At 34.7% G+C, this 25,470-nt stretch overlaps 4 protein-coding genes across 4 annotated transcripts; 1 reads left to right on the plus strand and 3 right to left on the minus strand.

The window, feature by feature from the left end:
* Window positions 1-620: 620 nt before the first annotated feature.
* On the minus strand, window positions 621-4,955 carry LOC144433880 (large ribosomal subunit protein uL11-like). Its single transcript, XM_078122273.1, has 5 exons — window positions 4,812-4,955; window positions 3,586-3,659; window positions 2,370-2,550; window positions 1,453-1,652; window positions 621-700 (listed from the first exon to the last, which is right to left on the minus strand). The coding sequence occupies exons 1-5, from the start codon at window positions 4,846-4,848 to the stop codon at window positions 695-697; spliced, it is 498 nt and encodes a 165-aa protein (XP_077978399.1). The 5' UTR covers window positions 4,849-4,955; the 3' UTR covers window positions 621-694.
* A 599-nt stretch (window positions 4,956-5,554) lies between these two features.
* Window positions 5,555-14,260, minus strand: LOC144433612 (protein phosphatase inhibitor 2-like). The gene is made up of 4 exons (XM_078121949.1): window positions 14,187-14,260; window positions 11,558-11,749; window positions 10,791-10,891; window positions 5,555-10,410 (listed from the first exon to the last, which is right to left on the minus strand). The coding sequence occupies exons 1-4, from the start codon at window positions 14,258-14,260 to the stop codon at window positions 10,193-10,195; spliced, it is 585 nt and encodes a 194-aa protein (XP_077978075.1). The 3' UTR covers window positions 5,555-10,192.
* Window positions 14,261-14,675: 415 nt separating this feature from the next.
* On the plus strand, window positions 14,676-17,019 carry LOC144434610 (mitochondrial protein C2orf69 homolog). The gene is made up of 3 exons (XM_078123083.1): window positions 14,676-14,918; window positions 15,942-16,314; window positions 16,390-17,019. Exons 1-3 carry the CDS (start codon window positions 14,730-14,732, stop codon window positions 16,797-16,799), a joined length of 972 nt encoding a protein of 323 aa, XP_077979209.1. The 5' UTR covers window positions 14,676-14,729; the 3' UTR covers window positions 16,800-17,019.
* Window positions 17,020-18,437: 1,418 nt separating this feature from the next.
* Window positions 18,438-23,609, minus strand: LOC144434299 (uncharacterized). Its single transcript, XM_078122751.1, has 4 exons — window positions 23,532-23,609; window positions 22,849-22,966; window positions 22,119-22,414; window positions 18,438-19,878 (listed from the first exon to the last, which is right to left on the minus strand). The coding sequence occupies exons 1-4, from the start codon at window positions 23,607-23,609 to the stop codon at window positions 19,738-19,740; spliced, it is 633 nt and encodes a 210-aa protein (XP_077978877.1). The 3' UTR covers window positions 18,438-19,737.
* Window positions 23,610-25,470: the final 1,861 nt, after the last annotated feature.

Raw genomic sequence — 25,470 nt, forward strand, 5'->3', positions numbered from 1 at the left:
AAACCTGATAGGACATTGTAATGTGAATGATTAAATCCTATGTACTTGAGGCTGCAATGGACTGTATGTGTATAAAGAAGTCATTTTTGTGCCATTATGAGTCCATGTCAGGCGTAGTTAATATAGGCAGGTAATTGAACACACGTTGGCATAAACTTGTATGCCATACCACTCAAACGTTACTTCAACCCAGGCTTCAGCATGTTAAAGGAGGAATATTGTTTTCATAGAACTGATGTTTCATCTTCTAAGTATTAGGAATTGGAATGTATTAGAGTACAGGGGAGTAACTTCATTCATGTATAGTCCTTAAAATGTCTTAACATGTATGCAAGTAGGAGATACAAGCCAATAGATTTTAGCACACAAAGAGAGGTGAAAATAGAAAGCTTGTAGAGTTCAGCATACAAATACATATATAGACCGAGGTGAACATAGAAAGTATGTAGAGTTCAGTGTACAAATAGAGAGGTGAACACAGAAAGCTGTAGTAAACACAAGTACAAGAGGTGAACACAGAAAGCCTGTGCTCTTCAACAAATAATATTCATTCCCAGTCTCACAGTTTCATCTTCATATCAGAACACTCGACCAACTAAATAAAAACAAGAAGACTATATTCTCTCTTTTTTAATCTTTTTTTTTTATTTACTGCCTTTTTCACTGTTTGTGTTCCGGCAAAATTTATCAGCATTTATTCCTGCAAGAAGAAAAGAAAAACATCGGTTATTTTGTGTTGGTCAGAGAAATTTGACGGTTTGGTTATTTTGTATCGAGTCACAAGTTTTGATGGGTTGGTTTTCATTTTCTTTCAGGCCCTTAGACGAAACTATTTTTTTTTTTGTCTTTATATCATGTACACATCAAGAATTCTGTTTTCATTTGATAACTGTAATAGGTAACCTCTCAAGTTATTAAATTTACAAAGTTAGTGATGCAATGAGCCACACAAGGCATAAAATTCACATATGACCAATATCTCACAATCCATCAGTCTGTATACTAGTCAAGCTAGCAGACGGTGTATGGGACGCGATACTGACTTTGTCCCTCAAAACTGGGACAATGTCAAAACTGAATCCCGGCTTACTCCATCTGCAAGCAGGACTATCTGCATACCAACTGAAGCAGGGGAAGGCATAATTTTTATCAATTTGCCTTGGCCGCAAGTGGCTTTGGTTAAAAATGCAAATGTTTGGGGTCTAATAGTATCAGAAATCTTGCAATACCTAAGTAGTTCAGGAAGTGTTAGACAAGATAGAGACAGTGAATATCTATGATAGAAATTTATACTTTAACAGTTTGCTATGAAAGTTATATTTTGTAAGTGTGAATTTGATTATAAGTACAGTTTAATGACCTAAACATTTAAATCATTACAGGGATACATATTGGATGCATTTCGTTGGGACTGATGCCCTAAACATTTTACTACAAAAACATTATGCTTACCTCTGGAATTTCATACTCGCCCTCATCAATTCCCTCTATGACATCATGTGGATGATGATGTTCTACTGTACATCCCACTGACTGAGCTGTTCCTAGGATTTCCTTGACTGTACCTGATAGATACCTGGACATTGAGCGTGGCCTCATAATGCGAGCAATGTCAATTATTTGATCTAATGTAACATTACCACTGTGGATAACTGTGAAACAAAGGAAGACAAAACAATGTCAGTAAAAGATTTATTACTTGATTTCATATCAATTCTTAGAAATATATATATACAACATACACTCTGTCACATATGAACCCAGAATAGGCCATTACAGACTGCAAACAGGAAATTGAGAATACAGCGCCCTCGCTCAAATTGGGGGTATCATCACCTCGTAATACGTTCAAGAGCTTTGTTCCTTGTATTCTGTAGAAGTGTAAATCAGGGATGTTTTTCGTATTGTTCAGACATTGAGGAAAGCAGCAGTGCTCTATGATTAACCGAGTAACCTATACCATGTATACCCCAAGGCACACACAGAGAGGAAGTAGACCGCCACCATGGCAAATTTTGGAAAGGCCTATTGTGTAATCCTATCAAAAACTACATACACACAACCAAGCAACAAGTTCAACTTTCCAGTGTTTGCTAGGATAATTTGTTGGCCCTGATGGTCTACAACTAGTATGTTGGAATGTACCTACAAACACCAAATTCATAGTAGTTCATAGTAATTCATAGCAGATTCAATAGATATGGACTTTGTCATCTTAAAACTACTAACATAATGAGACACAAAGTTAGGCATTGAGTGGCCAATATATAACATATACAACTCTAAAAGGAAATGTTTTAAGGGATAATTGCAAAGATATTTGGAATAAGAATTTCTTGACTAATCAAGATGTGATCCAAGTGACTTACTATTTTTCTGCTTCTTTCTGTCACGTGGTGGTTCTTTCAGTGCTTTGATTACTAAAGATGATGCACTTGGTACAACTTCAACTTTAGCCTGTCTGTTCTGGATAACTAACTTAACAGTGATTCTTAGACCTTTCCAGTCTCCAGTTGCCTTGGCGATGTCGTCACCAACTTTCTTTGGGGACTGTTGATAAAAACAACACAGTACTTAGTTGAAGTTACAAATTATGTTATTACGTCATACTCATATCCTAAATGATGACCCAAACTTCTGTACACACATTCATCCATTGCCCTGTCTTTCTGTGTAATGAGCTTGAAGCTAAGTTTACAGCAACAATGTAGTATACCTAACCCCTAGCTCAATACAATTAATGCATGTATCTTGTGTACAGCTGCATACTCACTATTCTACATGTTTGCTATAATAGTGATGGATTTTCAAAATTGAACTACCAATGCATTGGAAATATTTTCAGGAATCAACTTTACTTTCCAAAGAGGGAGAACCAATAAGACTGGATATTGCAAAGCTGTATGGTTTATGATAGTACTTGCAGACTGAATAAGTAGGGACTCAATTTTGACATTCTCCCCTTCCTTCTCTGTCCAGTGGAGAGTTAGGTTTGAAACCAGGGCTTGCCAGAAATGCCAGCAACTAAAGAATTATCATGCCAAGTGGTCAAATATTAGCAAGAAATGACTATTTACTCATTTGACATCGATTTGACTACAGAAGTCCCAACTGGGATGACCAAAAGTCACGCAATAGGAAAATTTCATTTTTTTACAAATGATGAGTTTGAATGACCCTCCTTTACAAACTTACACACACATGCAAATGGACATATCCAGTATGGTGGCATACACTCAGATGGGTGCTTTGAATTTTGAAAAATTATGGTATTGAGATTCTTGATCATCCAAGGAGAGACTTCTTGTAATCAAGAGATTCATGTGAAATATATAGTCAATCGATCACTCGGTTATATTAGACTGGTGGGCCTGATACTTTTTGTTATTGGCACACAAGCATTATGTTTGCATATTCACAATGGGCTTGTTGTATAGAGTGTTGCAGGAGCTGGACGATGTTACAATGGCACACTATCAAAAGTCCAGCCTTGCTTTGTCTGCAAGCAGGACTAGGTTTAGGACAGCTGAATAGAATTACTGAAATTAGAATTTCATGACTTAGTATAACTGATGCAGGACTTACCAGACCAAGTGGACCAATCTTGGGAGCAAGTGAAGATGTTGCACCAACTTCACCACCAGTTGCTCTAAGATATACTGAAAGAATGATTCAATGTTTGGATGTCAGTTATGTGATCAATGGATGAAGAGTCAACCAACACTATTTGAGATAAAAGGTCTCTTTATCCTTTAATCAATGCATGACATGTTTTCCCAGGTACCCCTGGTATTCACAACAGAAACAATATAATCACTTGCTGGCCTTCACCTTACAATTTACACCTTAGATATAATGTGTCAAAATTATAACTGTACTCCAATCATTGCATAAGTAACTTTATGGGGTTGAGTTAATAGATTTTTGGATGTACTTTTTGCTACATAAAATTCAAAATGTACTCTCAGTATTCCATTCACTGAAGTATGTTTAACCATCACTGGTGACTGGTAGTAACTTGTAAGAATAATGATCTGATGACAATAATATTTCAAAAGTATGAAAAAAATATCAAGGAAATCCCTGCTATGCAATCAACTGTTCTAACAATGCCAGACGACAATTGTAATGTTATAGAAGGTTAGCTGCAATTTATTTGTAGCGTTTACTGTGATTTTGAGGAACGAAAAAAGGCACAAAAACATAAAATCCCTCAAATTCACACCAAACGCTACAATTATTGCAGTTAATAGAAAGTATGCAACAACATTGCCATGATGCTACTAGTACTAACTTCTAGAATAGTTTACATGTAATTGAGGTTACCCATTTTGTTTTCACTCCAGACTCCAGTGAAAGTTTGGAAACTCAACTAGTGCCACTTCAATTTTATTTGCAGTTTAAGAAAATCTCCTAGTACATGGTATCCGGTGGTATTACTAGGGACGATACTATAAAATTTACGTTTCTGATTTTACCAAAATTAATACACCGATTGTGAGGATGTACTATGGGTGTATTCGTGAGAAATATTCATTGACAGTCGTGAACATGTAACACTTGTAGTGCCGGTGAACACCGACTAAGGCGAAATAATCACATGGCCAAGGGTCACTCTTTGCTACTTCATTGAGAATAAATGATCGACGATGTATTTATTTCAAAAAGCATACAAATAAATATTAAACATACTGGAACGTGTAAACAGCATGGTAAGACTATCACCCTATGGTCGCCGCCATCTTGAATATTCGTAAATACACGACAACTACTTCTACAGTGGCTCTGAAAACAGTATAGAAAACACTTACCGACGTGAATAGCGGTAGGATCGAATTTTGGAGGCATTATGCTGTATTTCTAGGTGGTTTAAATTATTGAATACAAGAGGTGAAAGTGTGGATGAGCCCGATTAAGGACACGACCAAAAAGATGCACTTTACACCAATTCAATACACGGGGAAAAGGCAGATTGCTTCGCGGAGTAAAATTTCCAACCATTGCGCAACTATGGCGCCCTCTAGTGACAATAGTGGTATTTCTGAACAGACGGCAATACTTTAGTCGAATTTTTGAAACTGTGAGGGGAAAAAGCTACATTTTAGTAGAAATCATGAAGGAAATGACATCGATATAACAATTCAGTAGGGGTACACTTGATATGTGGATGGTTAAAGGTGCATACAGTTTTAAAACATCTTACAGGCCGGATATTAAACATAGGTGGTGTACGGTAAAGTTATTTTACACAGGATATTACAAAGAAACTGGAACTGGGGCCTGGAAACTTGTATTTTACGAAAATATCCATCTAACTTCAAGTTCTGGCACAACCAACAACAACAAAGTGCACTTTATCTAAATTGTAGGTGGCCTGATAGTACCCTGTTACATACATGTGACAAAACGAACATATTTAAATTATACAACAATTTTTCTAAAAAAGCTATCAGGCCAGCTATCAGGATATAAAAGATAAAACACTGAAAGCATTTCATTCCAAAACCGACATTCACTTTATTAGGAAATATTTTGTCAAATGGACAACATTTACACAAAAATACATGTCGTTTTTTTTGGAAACCATGACGTAAATTAAAAAGGGGTATGAAATCAAATTACAAAGCACATATTTCCCACTTCTCTTCTTGCTAGAAATAGTCAACACACTTGAGACCTAAACCTTTGAATTTCAAGTCTGCGTGACTTCAGTCATAAAGTTACTCTGTATACCTTCAAAATGGTGATATGTCACAGTATATATACCTATTGCGATACCTGTGACAAGGTCACTCGCAAAGAAATGTATGCGTTTGAAATCAACCATGGTATCTCCTAGTAAGTGAACAACTACCCTGCTGACATGCCTCATTTACATTAAATGTGGCAGTATTATAATATTAGCTGTTGACATGATGACAATATACTGGTATGCCATATTCCACAAATCAGATATAGAATTCAAAGCTTTAAGCTCTTTCTAAATTCACCTTACATTAGCTCTATATTTCATAACAATCTGTTTACATATTGATGGTAAAGCAAACTCATTTTCTTCTTCCTTTTTTGTCATTTGCATATTTAAATTACATTCTCCTTCTTCTTACCTCCCTTTTCACCAAAACAAAGTTGGTAGGTGTAAAATATGTTGTCTGTGGTATACCGAAGCTTCTAAATTAGGTCTTAATCAGATTTCACTTTTTTTAAAGTGAGAAAATTGATCAGAGTTTAATTAGATTGTATATTTCCTACAATAAAGTAAAACTGCTTAGTTGATTGTCTAAACATTTGTACAGGTAATAGGTATAGATGACATCTATTTGCAATGTAAATTCATAGGAATTTTACAGTGGACGTCAAAACAACACTTTGAAGTAGAAATCTGAGTGACATCTTTCTACACTTTCATTTCATTCATACTCTATTTGCCTAACAGTAATTGAACACTATATGCCTAACAGTAATTGAACACTATTACATAAAAACAAGCTACTTACTAAATTCTAATTTGTTTACAACTTGTCAGAACGTGGAACTACAATAACATAACATGTGTATATACCTCTACAAATAGATCGGTATCTTTAGGATCTAATGTATCAAATGAGCTTCTTTTAATCAACACTACTTTATGATGGTTCTCTGAACAAAGAAATTGAATCACTGGTATATGTGTATTTCATGAAAAGTCTTCGGTTACAACATAGACCCTCCACCAACGTCTAGGGTTACAGGGATGGAACTTGATACTTATATAATACCAGTAACTTGAGTATCAAAGTACTCTGGACTTAAAACGATAGTAAGTAAATACTTCCTGTAAAACACACTGCAATGAATATCACTATACAATATACAGAACAGTAAATAGAAATGATTTGTATACATATCTTGGATGGGCTTTACATCACTAATACAATAATTATGATATGAAATAAAATGATTCCTTGCTTATATTACTGTGCTCAACACAAATAAACAAAAGTAAACAATGCAACGACAACACAAAATAAAAGGAAACAAAACACACAAGTACAAGGTCAGCCTTTTGTACAAATACACTAATTTGACATGTTGAGAGTTGACCTATTGATGAAAGACATCATAAGTAGATTACAGATATCTATTTGCTGAGTTCCAATGATATTTATCCAGTTTTGTTACAGATTTCAGTATAAATCAAAAGAAATAGTACCAATTTAAAAAATATTTTGGAGGTCTGTGGGTCAGAAATTAACATTGTTACAAGTATACATTTGTTAAAAATCCGCTGACAAGAAATGCTGAAATTGTCTGTAAAATGACTTGAACTGTTAAGATTATCCGATTCAATGACAAATCTTTGAAGTGAGACATACCGGTATGTTAAGCTGGCTTCGTTCATCATCAGTGTATTTGTTCTAATACAGGTAAAATCTTTACCAATGGTTCCATAACGCAGATCAATTTGTTAATGCCATGAAGCCCATATACAAGTGGACATTCTTAAAACAAAAGTATGTTGTGGTCTCGCCTTCCAAAATAAAAGTCTACATATAAAGAACGATGGTTCAAATTCTGTTATATTGTGATGTGACGTGACATTATGCAATGTCACGTGATGCAACGTGTATCATGCTGTGATCAGATACAAAGTAATGCATCATGTGATATGGTGCAGTGCAATGTGATGCTATGCAATATGTCATATGTCATGCAATGGTGCAATGCGACAAGATGTGATTCCGTGCACTGCTGGTTTGATTGATTAGTAGCATTCTCTGGGCTTCCCCAAACAATCAATCATCCCTTGGGGCATACCAGGTGTCACATTGTTTGAGGCTACTTAAGGAATACTCACTTGATGTTACTTTTGAAACAAAATCAGACAGCAGGTGACAAATTTGTACCCTTAAAGCCGATGTCAATAGCAATTAGTATATGATGTATATATATTTCATTGACACTCAACAATCATATCACAGTATATCAACTTTGTTTCCAACAATCTCTGGATGAAAGTATCATATTGCTATCTCAACATTGTCTGGTTTGTTTTAATATAATATGTTCTCCATATACAATCCAGTCATTACTAAAAGTATATCAAGTACAATCTAGTTTATTTCACCACAACTACTTTTCTACCTGGCATTACAAATACAACTGAATGTACAGCCATTTTTAGGAGATGATATTCTAATGTTAGGTGTAATTATTAATCTCAATAAAGTCACCTTATGACAGTAATTATTATAATTCATATCTATTTTAGTTTGCTAAAAGATGTCTTGCTACAGTTGTAGTCCATGTACTGAATATAGTGAATTAGAAACAGTACTGATTGAAACAAAACAAAACAAAACATTGACAAAGGTCAACACACACGACAAATTTGAACTTTTTACACACAAACTCTCGGAACACAACCATACATGCTAACATAATGCATACTTATGTACTTCTCTGTTCATTGAACACATTTCATTGAGTTTGACAGGGAATGAAAATGATTCATTCAATTTGTTATTTTATAATACCTAACAATTTGGTGCACTGTTTGACTCTGGCATGGTTCACTTATGGCTAAGCTAGGCATTTTCTACTCTATTTTAATGTGTTTTTTGTTAGGGTGACTCTATTATTTTTTCTGTTTCTCATTACTTTTTCATAGCAACTATGGTCAATTTATATAGAAAAAGTAAAAAAAATAAAAAATCATCTTCATGTTTCTCTGCCTCTCATTTTCCTTCTCTCTATCTTTGTTTTATTGGATTCCTGGTAACAAGCCCTTTCCCAGCTTTTCTATACAATTGGCATGTTTTTATGCTCCCTACTTGGATAACTTCTGTGATGAAAGAAAAATATTCTGTTCGTAAACAAGTGTTGTTGCCACCACCATGACTGTAGATGATGTCGACAGTCCAGGCACTTGCTTATTCTTGCCAGCAGTGAGCGAAAATACCGGTATGTATTTTTTATTTTGATGTTGGAGCTGAAAATTTGGGTGTCTGGGTAATGAGAAACAGAAAGAGAAGTAGGGTCACCCTTACACTGTTATTGCCTCCCATCAGCTGCATAAAGTATTGGAATGAAATGGGACTGGGAGGGGTGGGGGTGAGGGTGGGGGGTTGTACACTTTGAATTGACAGATTTCTAGGCTTGTAATGTGGTTCTAATCAGTTTTTGCTTGTGTCTCTGAATGTGTCAAGAGACATGCACAATAATACCTGATAACACTTAGTTGTAAACACATTACTAAAAATATTTTGAGGCCCAAGCTTAGAACATAGAACTATGATAGATTAACAAACCACAGAGAGTCAACAATAACTTTTGATGGGAACTATATTAAGCAGTGTTTACATTTTAAACATACATGTATGACATGTGGCAAATACATGTCTGGTCTCAATGATGGTATTGCATGTGAGCTGGTATTGCTTTCTATAAAAAACAACAAGTAGAAGTTATCTGATGAGTTAGGCCATCATTTTTGACATCTGTGAATACCTTGTATAGCTAGTCATATACTAATATAGTCATACACCCAAACACTGGTGATAATATACTAGCACTTTTTCACAACAAGCACATGTTTTATGGTGTCAAACTGTTTTGGGCTAAATTAACAGCAGGAAGTCGATGTGCTCAATACAATCAAAGTCATGCAATCACATGAAAATGGAAAATTTGGATTTGTAAACCAACTAGAAGACATACAGGACGTACATTTGGTAAAAAGATCATGGAAAACAAACAGCTTGCTTAAATAAGAGAATGAAAAATGTATATAAAGATATGTTCCTGTTCTTTTGCAAAATGTTATTGCTTTGATTTGACTAGTTTTACCAACACACATTGCTGAGGCTAGTCCAGATATAACAAGTTCTATGCAACACTAAGGCTTGCCCAGATATAACAAGTTCTATGCAACACTAAGGCTAGCCCAGATATAACAAATTCTATCCAACACTGAGGCTAGCCCAGATATAACAAGTTCTATGCACACTGAGACTAGCCGAGTTATAACATTAACAAGTTCTTTGCACCACTGACGCTAGTCCAAATATAACAAGTTCTTTGCACCACTGAGTCTAGCCCAGTTATAACAAGTTCTTTGCAGCAGTGAGGCTAGCCCAGATATTACAAGTTCTATGCACCACTGAGGCTAGCCCAGAAGTTCTTTTCTGCACCATTTCTGTACATTTGATTAGAGTTGTATTTCATCTGCATTATCATCTTCCTTACTGACACTACTTTGTTCATCTGATTGTCTACTCTCACTTGTTTTGCTAGTACTCTTTTCTCCTTCCTCATCGTCATCATCATCTTCTTCAAGCTCTTGCTCCATGAGTTTTTTGGCTAGCTTGACATTGTAAAATTCATTGTAATGTTGTTTTCTCTTCAACTCAAAGGCATCTTTTTTTTCTAGAAAACAATAAAATGTGTTCATTGTGTAAATCAAAGTTAGACATCACTGTCAGCTGACAGTAAGTGGTTAAATGTACATCAATAGTGTCAATCTGTCTGCATATATGGCAATGTCTCATATTTTAGTGTAACTCCTTATATTACCTTGCATATTGACAAGTATAACAAGATGATGATCATACTAAACAACACCAAACAAACTTACTATTACGCCATTGAACAATTAAGTAAAATCACAGACAAGTGAATATTGTATGAAGTCTTATAGGTATTTAGGTGTATTACATAGCATCCCTATATTCTAACCACTACCAACTGTAGGAGTATATACACATCCCTCTTCCCTCTACCTAATCTTCATCGTCATTTATTTTTACCTTCGTCTTCTTTACTAAGTGGTACTACTTCTTCATCACTACTTTCCTCTTCACCCTCTTCCCTTTCCCACCATCTCTTTGCTGTTGCTTCTTCTGTCAATCTGAAATGCCAAAATGATGCAAAAATTACAATGATCCCATACGAAGATTGTAAATTAACACAATAAAATATGTATGATTGCTGCAATCTTTTTGTTTCCATTTTCTCTCAAAGTAAGAAAATTGACATCGTGCCAAATATTGAAGCATTTTAGTGAGTAAGAGTAACTTATGGCACCATGCTGTGCTATGCAGAAATAAATTGCAGACATCTTCACACTTTGACAGAGAACAATAAACTAAATCATAGACAATGTATTTCAACATTGACAGAGAACAATACACTAAATCATAGACAATGTATTTCAATATAGACAATGAACAATACACTAAATAATAGACAATGTATTTCAACATAGACAGAGAACAATAAACTAAATCATAGACAATGTATTTCAACACTGACAGAGAACAATAAACTAAATCACACAATGTAATTCAACATTGACAGGGAACAATGAACTAACTTGTAGACAATATGTTTCAATATTGACAGAGAACAATAAACTAAATCATAGACAATGTATTTCAACACTGACAAAGAACAATAACTTAAATCGTAGACAATGCATTTCAACATTGACAGAATAACAAATTCAATAATAGAAAACATTTTTCAACATTGGTGAAACAATCACCTTAGACAATGGAAAGGTGAGTACGCTTACTTTTTAGATATGGCATCTTCATCTAAATCTTTATCTTGTTCATGATCACTGACTGGGTCAGCATTTTCATCGTCCCCTATAACCATTCTGTTATATGGTGTATCAGGTTCATTTATTTTCATATGTCCGTACTCCTTGTCTGCAGGGTGATGTGTTGCTATGATATTCATTTCATCCCATTTCACACCATCCCTTAAATAAATGGCACAATTTTGAAAACCAAGAAACTGTGTTCATAAGACCTAGATGTAAATTAGCCTGTCTATGGTGCTGTTGAGATACATCGTTCGCCCTTGGGAGAATACAAGGGCTAGGTACGACCAGCTAATGATGTATCTTGACAGTGCCATAAACAGGCAAAACCTACATGTATGTTGGGAACTAATTTGCTTCTTATGACTCTCACTTCTTTCACCATGATCCTCATATTTAGACTAGTCACGGTCAAAATACAGGCTACAAGCTAAAATTGGTGGGCAAGGGACTGCTTAATAGCTCCTGTGAGATGCCAGAGTCCATCTGTCATAGAACAATGACACGGCTGTTTTACACAGTCATAAAACAATTATTACACTTCAATAATTTGACAAACAATACATAATTTGAGGAATTTGTATACTTATAATACAGCTTAGCATGGGTGCCAATGTGGTATCGAATCAGAAAGAAGAAAGAGAGATCCTAAGATTTGATGAAGGAAAGAACTAGACTAAATACGGCTAGAACCACTTGGCCAATCAAATCAGGCTAAAGTAGTATTATACATAATAAATGTCTGCTAAAATGTTACAGTTGTACCTGAGTACTATACTTCAATTATAATATAACTGTCTTCTAAATGTTACAGCTGTAGGTAAAGTTGTTTACATTATAACATAACTGTCTGCTAAATGTTACAGCTGTAGGTAAAGTTGTTTACATTATAACATAACTGTCTGCTAAATGTTACAGCTGTAGGTAAAGTTGTTTACATTATAACATAACTGTCTGCTAAATGTTACAGCTGTAGGTAAAGTTGTTTACATTATAACATAACTGTCTGCTAAATGTTACAGCTGTAGGTAAAGTTGTTTACATTATAACATAACTGTCTGCTAAATGTTACAGCTGTAGCTAAAGTACTGTACATATTATAAGTGCTATATATTTTCATTAAATGTTCACTTCAAACATAAATGTTGTAACTGATTTCAGTTGCCAACACAACACAAACGACAGTGACGGCTTATTTAGTGAAATTTCATATTCTAAATCACATTTTTGATAACAGTTGGCATGCCTCAAAATCATCCATAATGACATGGTTTAACAAAGAATGCTTCTTATATACAATTACCATGTTCTTGTTTATTGAGATGGGGTACAGTGGGGGTGGGGGTGGGGTGATTCAGTTATAAAATGGGAAATGGAAGCTGGATCCAACAAAAATCAAGAAAAAGAAATAGTTTTAAAACTCAATGAGTGAATTGATCAATATCACACACAAAGTTAAGTTATATTGCACCACAAAAATTGATCATTCAATCGATCAATCATTCAACCGAATAATAAATAAATAAATCAATAAATCAACTGATCGATCAATCGATCGATCAATCAGTTACATGCTCGCTGCCCCCCGTGGTAGTATCTGAGGAGAGAGGTTGGGCTAAGGATTTTATGAGTTTCAAAATTTAGTATGTTTATAGCAGTAGGGTGTTGATAATCAAATAAAACAATACAAATTACAATATCAAATATAAATACACAAATAAATGAATAATACATATTAAAGGGAAATCAAAGTGTGACCAATGTTTACCTTTTGAAAAGAAGTAAATTTGACTCCTTTTTTTTGGCAGACATGTTCTGTGAGGTTTGACAGTTGGTGCTTCATTTACATACCTGATATAATTTCTTGTGGTATGTACTGTTGTACAGATTATAGTTTTTACAAATATCCTTTTCTTATATAAATTATTATAAATTGCAATAACTTGTTTAAATAATTAATTATGTACCTCAAACCATACGGGAAATCAAAAAAATTAAATAATTGTTTAATGTTGTTACACAATATTCAAGAGAAGTACAGATTGACAGAACCACAGAATGTTGTTTGCCAAAATAAATACAAGATGGACCTACACTGCACACCTCACAAACTGAAAGATAAACACATTGTTATTTTGAATGGTCCATGGATGAATTTTTCTATATTGTAGTTCAAATATAATTTATAACTCACCTTTCATATTATAATAAATATATATATACAATTGTATTCGATATTTGAAAGAAATACATATTCACATTTTTAATAACGATATTATAACTAATTAATAAGGACTGAACGAGTGCAGTGTTCATGAAGTGAATGTAATTTCAAGCTGTGCTACACAATTTTTGTGTGAGTGTGCGTACGTTTTTCATGTGATCTATGTGCAGTCGACAGAAGTCAATGACTTCCCTCTTTTGAAGCAGACGTATAACGTTACAAAATACAATGTTGTTGACATTTCGTCTGATAACACTGAGCAGTCATCAGTGACATACAGCGTATTTAGTCAATTCTGGACAAACTGACTAATTGGTTGGCGCAAAATATCACGGTGTTGGCAAATAGTTACACACGATGAAGAATACTCACTCGCTTTTGGTGCCCGGCTTTTCAAAATGTTTGGCATTTTTTAGAATGCCCTTCTTCTCTTGCTTCTCCGCCATGATGAATCAAATGATTTGTGCGCATGTGCACTTTCGAGAATTCGATGTTTATCGAATGCCAATCGGCTGTACGAATATATTGAAAAAATATTGCGTTCGTCTTAACAGCAATAGCATTAAATGTTTACTCTTGAGTTTCGATGGTGTTCTTAAGCTGACTGATTTTTGTTGGGTTATCGGATTTTTATCTGACGACGACGAAACTATAGTCAGCGTCAGATTCACTTCACCAACATTTCAAGTTTCAAATTCAAACTGATCTGAATCTGAATCCGACGCCAATTTATTTTAGACATCAATCCTGTAGGTAAATAAATGTCACACTGCCAGCAGTTGCAGCCCAGAACTTCGAGTGTTTTCCAGATTATTTGGACACACTTGAAGTCTATGTTTTGGTATGAAGGCAAGAGTAACATTTTCTGCAGTCTTCGCTTTTAAGTTTTTAATCCAGTCTCTGTCAAATGTCACAATGGCCTCAGGAACTAATCGCCGCTATGTTATCCCACCAGACGTATTTGCAAAGCCGTTTCCAGTTGACAATCTGCACAGATTACCCAGGATTGAAGGCAGTGTTTGGAAGAGAAATGAAATGATATTTTGCACCGAATCTAAATCTGGTCGCAATCAGCATGTGATATTCTTCCCAGGCGATGTACAGGTGGGTATTGCTTTTTATCTTATGGAAGTTATGGCAACAAGAGGCGTGGTGCATGGTGGGGAGAGCAAGGTCTAACAGCACATACCTCTAGGCTTAGGACACTCAGGGGGCCGTCCTGAATATTGCCCAGCTTGGAGGAGTGTCCTGAGCCTGGAGGTATGCTGTTAAACTTGTATGGGTGGGGATGTCGATCATTGACATGTAAATTAGATACAAAATAATTATATCAAACTCAGTAAGTACGGGGCAGAAATGAGAGATTTTCAAATATGACCATAAGTGCAATTTCTTTTTCACCCCCACCCGTTGATTTAAAATTGATCACAGGGAGCTATGCAAGTTTTAAAACAATCCATTTTATGTATTCATGATGAATTGAAACAGATTTCCCATAGCAATAACAGTTAAATATAAATAACACATGCCAGCGAGGGCAATAGGCTAGGCAAGGGCATCATCAAAGTTTTAGTAAAGAGTGCCAGCCCGAGGACAGGCATTAAATTGTGATATTGCCTGAGTTAATGTGTCATTAATTTCATTACACCATCCACTCATTTGTCCAATCATTCATCACCATTCATAGGTTTTCCCTTTCATTCTGCATTTCCAAACTGATGCACAATGGTTGAAATAACTCCTACTAGTCCTAGTCTCTACACGCGCGCGGGCAATATTATCACCATGCATGATGCAGGCAATACTCTATTTAAAGGTCATGTGATTCGATTCTGACCAATGACAGCTTGAGTAAGAATGTTGATGTGTAATAATGACCCCTAGAGAATCATTTAATGAAACTTTGGAGGCACTAAGATATTACAACCCATAACACCAAAGTAAAGCATTTTCTGTGAAAATGATTTTCAGTTTTAGGGTAAAGGAATTTTGGATTGTAATATTTCAGTTCATTCACAATCTGAATATATTTACCATGGGATTAGATATGTATAACTGATTGAATTCACTCACTCCAGATGTGTACACATCTATAACTCATTGTTTCTATTACCTCCACTTTTACAGGATTTCCCAGAGTTGATGGAATCAAACCGAGATAACAGAAAATGGAGGAAATGGAATTTAGAATACACTGCCAATATTCTAAGACAAAGGTTTCCCAAAAGCTATGTATGGGTTATCAAATCGTCACGGCAACATGCAGGAAGTTTCAGCTGTTTTGATAATTTTGTACATTGTGACATCATAGGGACACCTACCTATAGTGAAGGCGTGGAAGCAATCACCCATTTGAAGAAATTATTAGAAAATGCAATTGACTATGTCAATACTGAAACACCATACTGTAGCACAGATCATACCAAGTTGTACACAGAGAAACAGAGTTCACAGTGTGTAGATGAAAGTGTGCAAAATGCAGAAGATAAAAGTGCTGAGAGTACAGGAGGGAAAGATGGACAGGCTGCAGGAGGGGCAGGTGTGCCAAATGCAATGGGCAAAAATGTACATAAAGCAAAGGTTCCAGTAGAACTTCCCATAGTATTGGTAGGATTCAGTAAAGGCTGTGTGGTATTGAACCAAATACTACATGAATTGGACAATGCCAAACGAGACAGTGAAGTGGTAGAATTCCTTGGACGATGGAAAGATTTATACTGGCTTGACGGCGGACATAGTGGGGAACTGGAAACATGGATCACAGACACCAATCTACTACAAGGCCTGGCTGATTTGAAAGTAAACATCCATGTACACGTGACTCCATTCCAGGTACTAGATCCAAATCGTCCATGGAAAGGAAAGCAAGAGAGGCAATTTGTTGACAAATTGAAAGATATGGGAGCTAATGTTGAAGAAACTTTACATTTTGAAGGGGAGGGAATATCTTTTAAGAATCATTTCAAAGTTATTGAAACCTTTTGAATGGGAAAAGTTTGTAATGTAAACAGTACTTTTGGTAAACAACGATGGCACAATCAGACAACAATTATCCCAAATCATAGTCAAGTCTAGAATATCAGTGTTTCCAATATAATTTCACTGAAATATAATTTAAAGTTTTAATACTGTCAGGATATATTATATTATTATACTATAAAACATACTATTAGCATGTTTGTTAGCATTCTTAAGTTGAGAAGTAGTTATCACAGTGTTATGCACTGTGTGCCATAGTTTAAACTTGTTTATGTTCTCAGAATTTGAACAACAGCAGAAATATGACTTGTTTGGCAAATAATTACAAAGCAGATTAATTAGCTGATAAAAGAGAAGGTTTGATTTGATGTAGTTATTATATTTCATATCGACTGTATGCTTGTTTTGTGTTTTACAACCCATAACATCAAAGTAAAGCATTTTCTGTATGTACCACAATTGTAAATCATAACATCCATATCAAGTGTAAAAGCATGCTATTTCATTAGCTAATTGACCACGTCAGAAAGGCCACATGCTAGGCTTGTAATTACCAATTGAAACGGTATATTTTTACTCTTGATATGAATGTATAAATGAGTGTAGCACATACAGAAAGTGCTTTACTTCTGTGTTTAATACTCGTATTTGTCATGTGACTGACTTTTCACTTCATCAGATTGCTGATTGTAGTCACAGATAAATAGGAAATCTGGTGATTTTAACAGAGATAGGAAATTGTGTGCAAAACATCTAAACTATTTTAAAAATACTGAACATGCTAGGAAAGGAAGGCAGGTATTAACTAGGTCCAGAATGTCGAATACATTGACTCAGGTAGACTTGAATACATGTGAGTGAATAGTAAAAGGAATGTAAATGCATAAAATTTGATGTTTTGAATTGCTTCAAACACAACATATAACATGATGCATTCTAGATATGCGGTAAATGTGCTCACAGGATTGATAGCCATGAAGGGATCCACATATTTTATAATTAGAATGCAAGGTAAATATAAAATGACATTTTGTATCATGAATGCACTTGCAGTCTCTGCATAACTATTCATTTCACTGATTATTGACAAGTATTCATTTATCATATATTTCAAGTATCTCATTTAGATTGTCAGTTTGTTCCCTTATCAAAATGAAACGATAAAGGATACTTTCCAATGTCAAGTACATTTCAAGTATGGACTTGGTCAATTATGATGCTAAATAATTGTTTGTGAAATACAATAGGCATATACTTATTTTGTACATTTCAAGCATACTTATTTCATACTTATTTTTGACTTGGCAATGTCAAGTCAATACATTGAAAATTCTACAAAGTCCCATGCGAGTACAATTTAAGTGTGCTTATTTTATACTTATTTCTGACTTCATCTTTTCGTGCAGTGGCAGTTTTTATCAGGGGTGACATCTCCAAATTTAATTAGATCAGGTTTGTGGCATGTTGCTTGCATGAATTATTGTCTATTGGAAAAGTTAGCTGTTTAGCAATTGAGGCATCAGAAAGCAGTGGGGAATTTATACAAGCATCAAACATGTAAAACTTTAATGCAAAGACATACACAGAAATAGCATGTAACTTTTAATATCATTGTTTTTATTACTCTGGTAATTGAGCCTTCGGTTTACTATTACAGATGGACACAAACTAAAACTATTGTCGCAACTTATTGATACAACAGTGATCAGCTATTGAATGGATGTTGGTTTAATTATAGTCTCAGTAGAGAGGCATCGCAGAGTTTTATTGACAGAGTATCATGAACTTGCAGTGTACTGTTTTGGGACTTCCAATGTTTACACTATCTTGATCACAGGATGATTTGAATTGCACAACAGAGGAACTACTATCACCCACTTGTGTAATCTACCACATTGAAGAACAATGGATTTAGTTTGCATCTAATTTAATCGAAGGTTCAATTGTATACCAGAGTTGTATTTTTATTATAATTATCATATGGTAATAATGTACATGATGTAAATATTTGAAATCACAAGAAACATTTTGAAAATGCTTTAATAATTTATGAAAAATGAAAATAATTATAACTCTACTCATCAAATTAAACTAAATTTACATGTATGAGTGATAAAAACTTATTTCAAATCATTCTACTCTTAATACGTGTGCTATTGTAGAACATGAACTCTGACAAATGAAATACTGGCACAAAATGATTCAAGAGATGTAGTCCAGATTTTAAAGTTTTTCTTCTTAATTTTTAGTGCCATATGAACTTTTAATAACTACTTCTTTCATGTGAGATAATTATCATGTTCATGTTTTAGTGACAAAATATGGCAAATAAATACACTTACAAATACAGTACTTGATATAATATATAGAATATATACATGCTATGTTTCATATGCTAATTATTGCTGTATTGGTGTTGAATTGCTGTGTGTATTATGGTCAAGTGTGTTTATCAAGAAAAGCCAAAGCTCAGATAACACTGTGTTGTATATATGAGAGTGTACATCATATCTATTTTTATAGCATTAATAGTGACTTTGCTGACAAGTGAAGTACCTGACCTGTGATATGGGGGGGAGGGGGGGCGCAAGCTGTATTATTATTACAATGGACCACCTCTGAAATAAAACTTTACCTGTAATCGTTTGACTGTACCAATGTGAGTAAAGACAATATTAAGTTTAAGTGGTCAGTGATTTAAAGGTATCCTAACTATGTACTGACATGGTAAAGGTTTTGAAGGGAATAATCATAGGCATTGTTAGGTTTAAATTGCAGAGTGGTCATTCACCACCGTGATAGTAATAATGTGTACTGATTGAATCAGAAGCTTGAATCTGTTTCAAGAATGTCTTGGTTTACAGGTTGGATGAGGTGATCTGTCTTGAAGAATGTCTTGGTTTACAGGTTGGACGAGGTGATCTGTCTTGAAGAATGTCTTGGTTTACAGGTTGGACAAGGTTATCTGTCTTGAAGATTGTCCTGGTTTTGTCATATGACCACCCAATGGTTCCACACTGAGGCTAGGTTTTGATGTCAATACAGGATCACTGCTTATTGGATTATGGACCACTGTCAAACTCTCCTGTAACATAGATAAATATTGGTTGTAGTGTAACAATGTACATTCTCAGCTACTCGCACATACAGAAATATTGGTTTTAGTCTAAGAAGGTACAGTGTCAGTCTTATCAAGGTAAAATTAAACTGTTCAATACCACTCTCTGTCTAGCTTGTGACATCTAATTTATCCAGACAAGTGTATTGCATGGTGTTACATTATACTGAAGGTTGTCAATGTAAATGAATAGAGTAGTGGAATGAGACTAGGCAATCTGATATAAATCTGAATTTTTTGGAGAAGGCTAGATTCAGTTTATTTATTTTCCTAAAGAATATGCATGTACACAAGAGTAAACGAAGAACTACACAGTAGAATTTGTAAGAGATGAAAAATACTTTGAATGTATTTTTCTCAAAGATCAGATTTTGTAATCAGATTACCCAGCTTTGAATACATTATTAGTACACATCCACATGTCATAAGCAAATATGATGGTGATTAAAATATTTAAAAAAAGTCAGTCGGAAAATAAATATTTGAAGACAATGTAATTATGCAAAAACATTACAAAACAGAGTTGGTGAAAACTGTCAGGCTGTGTTAACAGTATTTTGTGGCCATTTGTACGTTTACGGAAAATACTCATCAAAGTAATAAATTCCACAAAATAACGATCCTGGAGAAAGCACACACAAAAAGCACTGAACTAGGCTAATTTGTACATGGTATTAAAAAAATACATGTATGTATAGTTCACTAATATTAATAAATCATCAAGGTAAGAAGTGTCACATTTAATGTAATTTTACTAATTAATTGTCCAATTTGACTCCCTTCAATATGGCTGCCTTGGTCTGTGTCGCTATAGCAACCATGGTATGATAATGGGTCTGTCAGTATTGTTTATACATAGCAAAGTGATATCCGATAAGTTAATATTGAGCAATGTTAGTACATAATAGACAATGTCCTCTGTGATATTGACAGTCAAATATGAATCAATTTATAAGTGTAAAGTAATTTCAATTTAATTTTGAAGTGAAATTTGATAAGCATGGGACTAGCACAATATTGTTCAGATTTTCTATTTGATACAACCATGCAGAAACCAATAAGATACTGGATATGCTACACTTTAAGACAGCAAGATTGAATGAGTACAGTTTCTTTCAACATTTTGTCTAAGTGAAATGAACTACACATGCTACCTTACAAACACGGACATTTTATGCACCAGGCGTTTGATACTAAGAAAAACATTGGCATCCGAACATCTGCATGGAGTTGCAATACATTTTAATCGTTTATTTCATATAGCAAATACATGTGATCTTGCTATTGAAATGTGACATATGCAGTTAATTCCTTGTTGGTTTCTGCGTGGTTGTATCAAACAGAAGAGCTGAACAGTATTGTGAAATTCACAGTACTAGTATACATGTATGTTAGTATTTCTTAGAGTTTGGACTTTGAAACTACAGTTAGAGGCTTAGCGAGCTATACCAGTATTGTTAATGATATCTGAACTGATGATAAAACAGGTAATTCTTTATGATTTCAATTATGGTATATTTGAATATATTTATATGAATTTATTCCAGGCTTAGTGTTAGTGATACTGTTAAAGTGGCCATGTGGATGAGGATTGGATATTTCATTTGGATGCTCAATTTATCAAACAATGTTATTGTGGCATCCTACTTGAAAAATCAATGGAAAACAACATATGCCAAGTCCTTGTGTGTAATTGCAAAAGACTGATAAATGTGTAAAACGTTTGTTATTGTGCTTATAATAACAACTTTTATACTCATTTTTTAACATTTTGCTATGCATTGAGCTACAAACACAGACTTGGTCTATGATATTTACATTCATTTTTCAAGTAGAATACCATGATAAATTTGTTTCGTCAATTAGAAATCCAAAATAGATATCCAATTCTCATCCTTCTGCCACTTTAAGTGTTCAAGTGGAAATAGGTCAATTCTATCTCTACTTCTAGAATTGCATGCAATGACCAAACCTAATGTGCGTTTTATCACGCTGCAATTCAACTGACATTGTGCACAATTAGACAGGTACCACAAACAACCTAATATAGTCTTCACTTATGACTCATGTGAAACAAATAAAACATATATACAAATAAAACGTGATATGACAATATCAATTAAGTGTACAATCAATAGCAAACACTAGACTGTGTAAACAATACCTTACAACTGAAAGGATATATATATATACATAATTGTGAGTACCTCATTTTCTGAAGTCTTCTTAGCCTTCCGTTTTAATCGAAATAATTTCCCGATAGGACTTTTCTTTGGCGTCTGTTTTCTGTTTGGTGATGTCTTCTTAGTTTTCTTAGGGGATACATGATGTCCTTCTGCTAAGACATTGGCTGCATCCTGTGGTGGCTGTGGTAAATCATCAACATACAATGCGTTCATGTCATCGGCATATTTTTCAATCACCTTCTTCTTCTTGTATCTTGCCTCTATTTCTTTCATGGTCCTTGGGATGCGTACATCACATATACAACATGCAATGATTACTGTGGGGATCAAAGAATTACAACATGCAATGATTAGAGTGGGTATCAAACATATACAAGATATACAATGATTACTGTGGGGATCAAAGAACCAGGATCAAGTATTCATGATATCTCTACATCAGTTTACATTACGTACATCATCACTTACACACATGTATAAAATGCCAGAGTTGGTTTTCACAATTTAAAGATATAGTATGGTATGTGAAATTATATGCATGCATACCATCCGTCTACACATTTATACACAAATATTGCATGGCCTATTGATACACACACTCACACATACACACACACACACACACACACACACGCACACACTCACACTGTATATAGACATGTACAACCCCACATAAGTATCAACAAGTGAATGTCTTACCTACTACACAGAACAATCTCATAAGTATCAACATTGTGAATGGCATACTTACTACATAGAACAACCCCACATAGGAATATTCCAACTACCTGCCACAGCCTTAGTCCCCAAACATTAATTTCTGTGAACTTGACTTCAGTCTCAACAGTGCTAACTTCATCTTCAGTCTCCTAAATATAGGGTTACATTGTCATATCGTCAATGTTTTCCAATTTTCAGTTGAAATGAGGTGGAAATGACATTATCAAGGCAACCGTAACCATTCATCAACAAGTATTCAAATATTACAATGAAATTATACAGATTCTGTGCATGGAAAAGTACAATTTTGTGATTTTGGTGCTATCCTTTTTTTAAGTATTCTCTTTACAGTGTAGAGTATTCTGATTTCTGTTTGTAATAGTAGCTTGGTTACACAAGGTGGGTATTTGTGGTCATCTCAGCAACAGGGTATAAACAGTGTGATAACGATACTACTGTGAATTATCGTGAATTATAGTTATAGTAGCTTAATAATAATCAATACATGGATGGCATTTATTTGTCATTCTATTCAGTCATTGAAACGGCAGTTGACATTAATTCAATTCTTCATTTTAATCTGCCATTATCATAGTTGAAATTCAATAATTCTGATGTACTGAAAAACAAATTAATCCACATGTACACTAAAAGCATTAATATCGCAAAAATAAATATTATGATAATATAGTTTAAGTTGTAAGTCACTATTACCTGGGCAGTAGCCAGAAGAATTTGACAAATCCACATCAATAATATCAGCATCACTTTCACTCCATCTTTACCCGCCATTGTTGTATCGATAAGACCCCCTAGGTGTGTGATTAAAATGATTGAGTGTAGGCCTTTCAATTTCAAAGAACCATTGTTTGAAGAGTCAATGCAAATATGAATACATTTACTGGTAGATGCAAAGTAATTACTTACTTTGGGATGATATCACACTAAGTCATGACATTCAAACGCTTGAAATATTAATTGCTATGTATTATTGGCATGATTCAGATTTAACTTGAATCATTAATCTACAACTATACATCTACAAACACACAAGTATGCACACAGGGAACTCAGGCTCAGTTAGTTTTGGTTACTAAATGAACAAACAAACACGTAGATAAATAAATACTGACAAACATCAGCAATAGAGTAATCACAAATCAGTATTAACAATAATGAATGTTTCACAGTATCAAGAATCATATATGTTTTCGTATATGCAAAACAATCACAAGTCCAAATAATGGGGGGTAATTGGTATTGACTCTTTTGCATATAAGGAAACATATACTAATTCTTGATACTTCATTATTGTTGATATTGATTTGTGATTACTCTATTGTTGATGTTTGTCAGTGTCTATTTATTTATTTATTTATGTTTGTTTTAGTAAACAAAACTAACACAGCCTGAGTTCCCTGTGCCTTGACACAGTGCACACACACACACACACACACACACACACACACATATGCATACATATAGACATATTTGCAATATATATTTCCAATTGTACATTTATTTCAGTTTTGCCTCAGACAAACTAACACACCTTTGCTCCAAAGTTGTCCAATTAAATCCAGTTAAATTTGACCACCACAGAGTTGTAATATAAAACAAAAATATGCAAAAACAGATATTTTAAGCTTGCTATGTTGACATACACAGTGAGTAAAAGACAACATACCTCTAATGCCATTGCTACTGTAGAGTCCAAAATATTGTCAACTCAAGGTATTAATACTAGTAAATATTTATAGGTAAGGAAACTAAAAAAAAGCCACTGTACAGGACAGAGTTTACTAGTGCTACTGTACAGGGCAGAGTTTACTAGTGCTACTGTACAGGGCAGAGTTTACTAGTGATACTGTACAGGACAGAGTTTACTAGTGCTACTGTACAGGGCAGAGTTTACTAGTGATACTGTACAGGGCAGAGTTTACTAGTGCTACTGTAGAGGGCAGAGTTTACTAGTGCTACTGTAGAGGGCAGAGTTTACTAGTGCTACTGTACAGGGCAGAGTTTACTAGTGATACTGTACAGGGTAGAGTTTACTAGAGCTACTGTACAGGGTAGAGTTTACTAATGCTACTGTACAGGGCAGAGTTTACTAGTGATACTGTACAGGGTAGAGTTTACTAGTGATACTGTACAGGGTAGAGTTTACTAGTGATACTGTACAGGGTAGAGTTTACTAGTGATACTGTACAGGGCAGAGTTTACTAGTGCTACTGTACAGGGCAGAGTTTACTAGTGCTACTGTACAGGGCAGAGTTTACTAGTGCTACTGTACAGGGCAGAGTTTACTAGTGCTACTGTACAGGGCAGAGTTTACTAGTGCTACTGTATAGGGCAGCATTTACTAGTGCTACTGTACAGGGCAGAGTTTACTAGTGCTACTGTACTGGGCAGTGTTTACTAGTGCTACTGTACAGGGCAGCATTTACTAGTGCTACTGTACTGTACAGGGCAGAGTTTACTAGTGATACTGTACAGGGCAGAGTTTACTAGTGATACTGTACAGGGGCAGAGTTTACTAGTGCTACTGTACAGGGCAGAGTTTACTAGTGATACTGTACAGGGCAGAGTTTACTAGTGATACTGTACAGGGCAGCATTTACTAGTGCTACCTTACTGTACAAGGCAGCGTTTA

The sequence above is a fragment of the Glandiceps talaboti genome, chromosome 4 (genome assembly GCF_964340395.1).
Source record: "Glandiceps talaboti chromosome 4, keGlaTala1.1, whole genome shotgun sequence".
Classification (NCBI taxonomy): domain Eukaryota; kingdom Metazoa; phylum Hemichordata; class Enteropneusta; family Spengelidae; genus Glandiceps; species Glandiceps talaboti.

Coding starts and splice junctions, on each gene's coding strand:
- LOC144433612 (XM_078121949.1), bottom strand. CDS start 14,260: ATGGCGGAGAAGCAAGAGAAGAAGGGCATTCTAAAAAATGCCAAACAT. Junction 10,892..11,557: donor GAAGATGCCATATCTAAAAA/GTAAGCGTACTC, acceptor TTGGCATTTCAG/ATTGACAGAAGAAGCAACAG. Junction 10,411..10,790: donor ACTTAGTAAAGAAGACGAAG/GTAAAAATAAAT, acceptor ATTGTTTTCTAG/AAAAAAAAGATGCCTTTGAG.
- LOC144433880 (XM_078122273.1), bottom strand. CDS start 4,848: ATGCCTCCAAAATTCGATCCTACCGCTATTCACGTCG. Junction 3,660..4,811: donor TCCTACCGCTATTCACGTCG/GTAAGTGTTTTC, acceptor TCATTCTTTCAG/TATATCTTAGAGCAACTGGT. Junction 2,551..3,585: donor AGATTGGTCCACTTGGTCTG/GTAAGTCCTGCA, acceptor TTTTATCAACAG/TCCCCAAAGAAAGTTGGTGA.
- LOC144434299 (XM_078122751.1), bottom strand. CDS start 23,609: ATGGCGGGTAAAGATGGAGTGAAAGTGATGCTGATATTATTGATGTGG. Junction 22,967..23,531: donor TTCTTCTGGCTACTGCCCAG/GTAATAGTGACT, acceptor CCCTATATTTAG/GAGACTGAAGATGAAGTTAG. Junction 22,415..22,848: donor ATGTGGGGTTGTTCTATGTA/GTAAGTATGCCA, acceptor TGATCCCCACAG/TAATCATTGCATGTTGTATA.
- LOC144434610 (XM_078123083.1), top strand. CDS start 14,730: ATGGCCTCAGGAACTAATCGCCGCTATGTTATCCCACCAGACGTATTT. Junction 14,919..15,941: donor TCTTCCCAGGCGATGTACAG/GTGGGTATTGCT, acceptor CCACTTTTACAG/GATTTCCCAGAGTTGATGGA. Junction 16,315..16,389: donor AGAAGATAAAAGTGCTGAGA/GTACAGGAGGGA, acceptor ATGTACATAAAG/CAAAGGTTCCAGTAGAACTT.